This window comes from Limulus polyphemus, unplaced genomic scaffold (assembly GCF_000517525.1).
Source record: "Limulus polyphemus unplaced genomic scaffold, Limulus_polyphemus-2.1.2 Scaffold5479, whole genome shotgun sequence".
Lineage (NCBI taxonomy): Eukaryota > Metazoa > Arthropoda > Merostomata > Xiphosura > Limulidae > Limulus > Limulus polyphemus.
In genome coordinates this window covers 67,173-69,239 of record NW_013671089.1, presented here as the reverse complement: position 1 = coordinate 69,239, position 2,067 = coordinate 67,173, and the positions used below count along the sequence as shown (strand labels likewise).

Below are 2,067 nucleotides of genomic sequence, written 5' to 3'. Positions count from 1 at the left end.
TGTGAAAGACTTTGTTCTCTGAAAGACTGCTAAATTTCGTGAAGATATACATGCTATATTAAAAGTCAGTAGTATCAAATCTATAAAGACTTTAAATGAGCACAAATAGGTCACGTGATTGGTCAAATCAACGAGCCCGTATTGAGAGAGTTAATAATGTCACAACCATCCTACTTCTCACCATAGTGGTACTCCTTGTTGTAGCTCCAGCAGTTAATTTACAATTGGTGAGGGTTCCCCATGGAACGAGCCCGTATTGAGAGAGTTAATAATGTCACAACCATCCTACTTCTCACCATAGTGGTACTCCTTGTTGTAGCTCCAGCAGTTAATTTACAATTGGTGAGGGTTCCCCATGGACCACCATTCCAGCAACCAGAAACTGGTAAGTAGCAAAGGTCACCAATGCTCCATTCCATGAAGGGGGGGGGGGAGAGAACTCACAAAGGGGAGATTTAGAGAAAGTGCCCAGATCCCCATCAGTCCAGAATAGTCTAATATTGGAGACAGTGGAATGGGTGACCACAAAGCCCTATTTTTAAAAGCCATCAAGCACAAGCATGAGCTAGAGAAGTGAGCAGAACACCTTCCTGGTGCTGGCTCTTTCTATAATAGTCCATGGAATAGGTACAGTCTGGATTAGACAATAGACAACTCCTTGATGAGACCCCAAGAAAGAAAACCTTGAGTCTACAAGGTCCACTGTATGAGTTACATTAGGGAATGCCTCAAAGGAAAGAGAAGGGATTCAAGGAAAGCCAGAGCCCCCAAAAGCAAAAGAATCTCTCGAGTATGGAGAGAACAAGAAGTGTAAAACCTGGTGACCAGTCTACCAGAGATTACAGGCAAAGAAATTAAACTAAAGCCAGTTGAAACAACAGAAATAGAAAATGTCCAAAAGTACCCGAAGTTAAATGGGTGATAGAAAGATCCCAAGATTGTATCCCCCCCCCCCCAAGTTGGCTAGATAGATACCAATGACGGGGAAAAGGAAGTTTATAAATCAGGACAAAAGGCATCACAACTGTGAGGGGGACGAGGCATTTGGGCACGAGAAACAAGTGAAGGAAACAGCATAAAACCTGATAACAAGCAAGGAGAAAAGAGAAGATAAACCTAAGATTTGTGGGTTAGTAAACAATAAATAATAACAAACACAAGAAAGGAACAGCCCTGAGAAGGAAATCCAGAAAAAGATTGAAAAGTCAGGCGAAGGTCGTAGTATATTAGATCATTCACGACTGACAAGAAAGAAATTCGGCCCACGAGATGGAAGTAAGAGGCAAATTAAGCATGTGATAATCCACAACATGTGGAATAATGGCTGCAATGACCCTAAAAGTTAACAAGCCTTCAAAAGCCACAGAAAAGGCCTAACTATGAACAATGTCTCACATTCAGGACTAAGTAGAAATAACCATCATTTGAGAATTCCTGATAAAATGTTAAAACTTTTGAAAAAAAACAACGAAAATCAAAGTTTCATCGACTTGAACTCAGACAATAAATTTAAACATGTCCTTACAATACAATACTGAGGAAAAGAATGAAGATTCAAGAGTGCAAATGCAAGGGGGGGGGGGGGTTAGTATGCACGGAAGTGTGTTACCTTCCTATTTGTGGAGGGTTCGTGTTGCATGATGATATCGTCACGCAGTAAAGAAGTTCACATGCAATTAAGTAAGAATTACCTTAGAGCTATGTTTGTTGATTTATCATTCAATTCTAGTGCTTGATTACTAAAAAATAATACACAGAAAGAGAGTGGTGTACTTGCAAACAGGAAGAATTGAATAATGAAAATATAGTTCAGTTTTTGTAATAAGGGTTTAATTACTAAACTTACCAGCACTTGTCACAGCAAATCATGTATTCATCATCATGATTAAACCCACTATAACAGAAAAAAAGAATATTTTAGTTATTATTACAAAAACAACTTCAATCTTTAAGTAAAAATACAAACTTTTTTAACCCCATCGCCCCAGGTACCCTTTACTGCGCATGACACAAGGTTTTAGTGTCTTACATTCAAAATTTTTTAAACTACATTTTGTTTATGTTATA

General features: G+C 38.6%; 1 protein-coding gene across 1 annotated transcript in view; it reads right to left on the bottom strand.

Annotated features, from left to right (window-relative positions):
* LOC106472635 (histone-lysine N-methyltransferase 2E-like) overlaps positions 1–2,067 on the bottom strand; it is a gene marked incomplete at its 3' end in the record, with an annotated part of 23,742 nt that overhangs the window by 4,648 nt on the left and 17,027 nt on the right. The window contains exon 6 of the mRNA XM_013933290.2: positions 1,847–1,894. Within this exon, the coding sequence (XP_013788744.1) occupies positions 1,847–1,894 (48 nt within the window). The remainder of the gene's footprint in view (positions 1–1,846; positions 1,895–2,067) is intronic.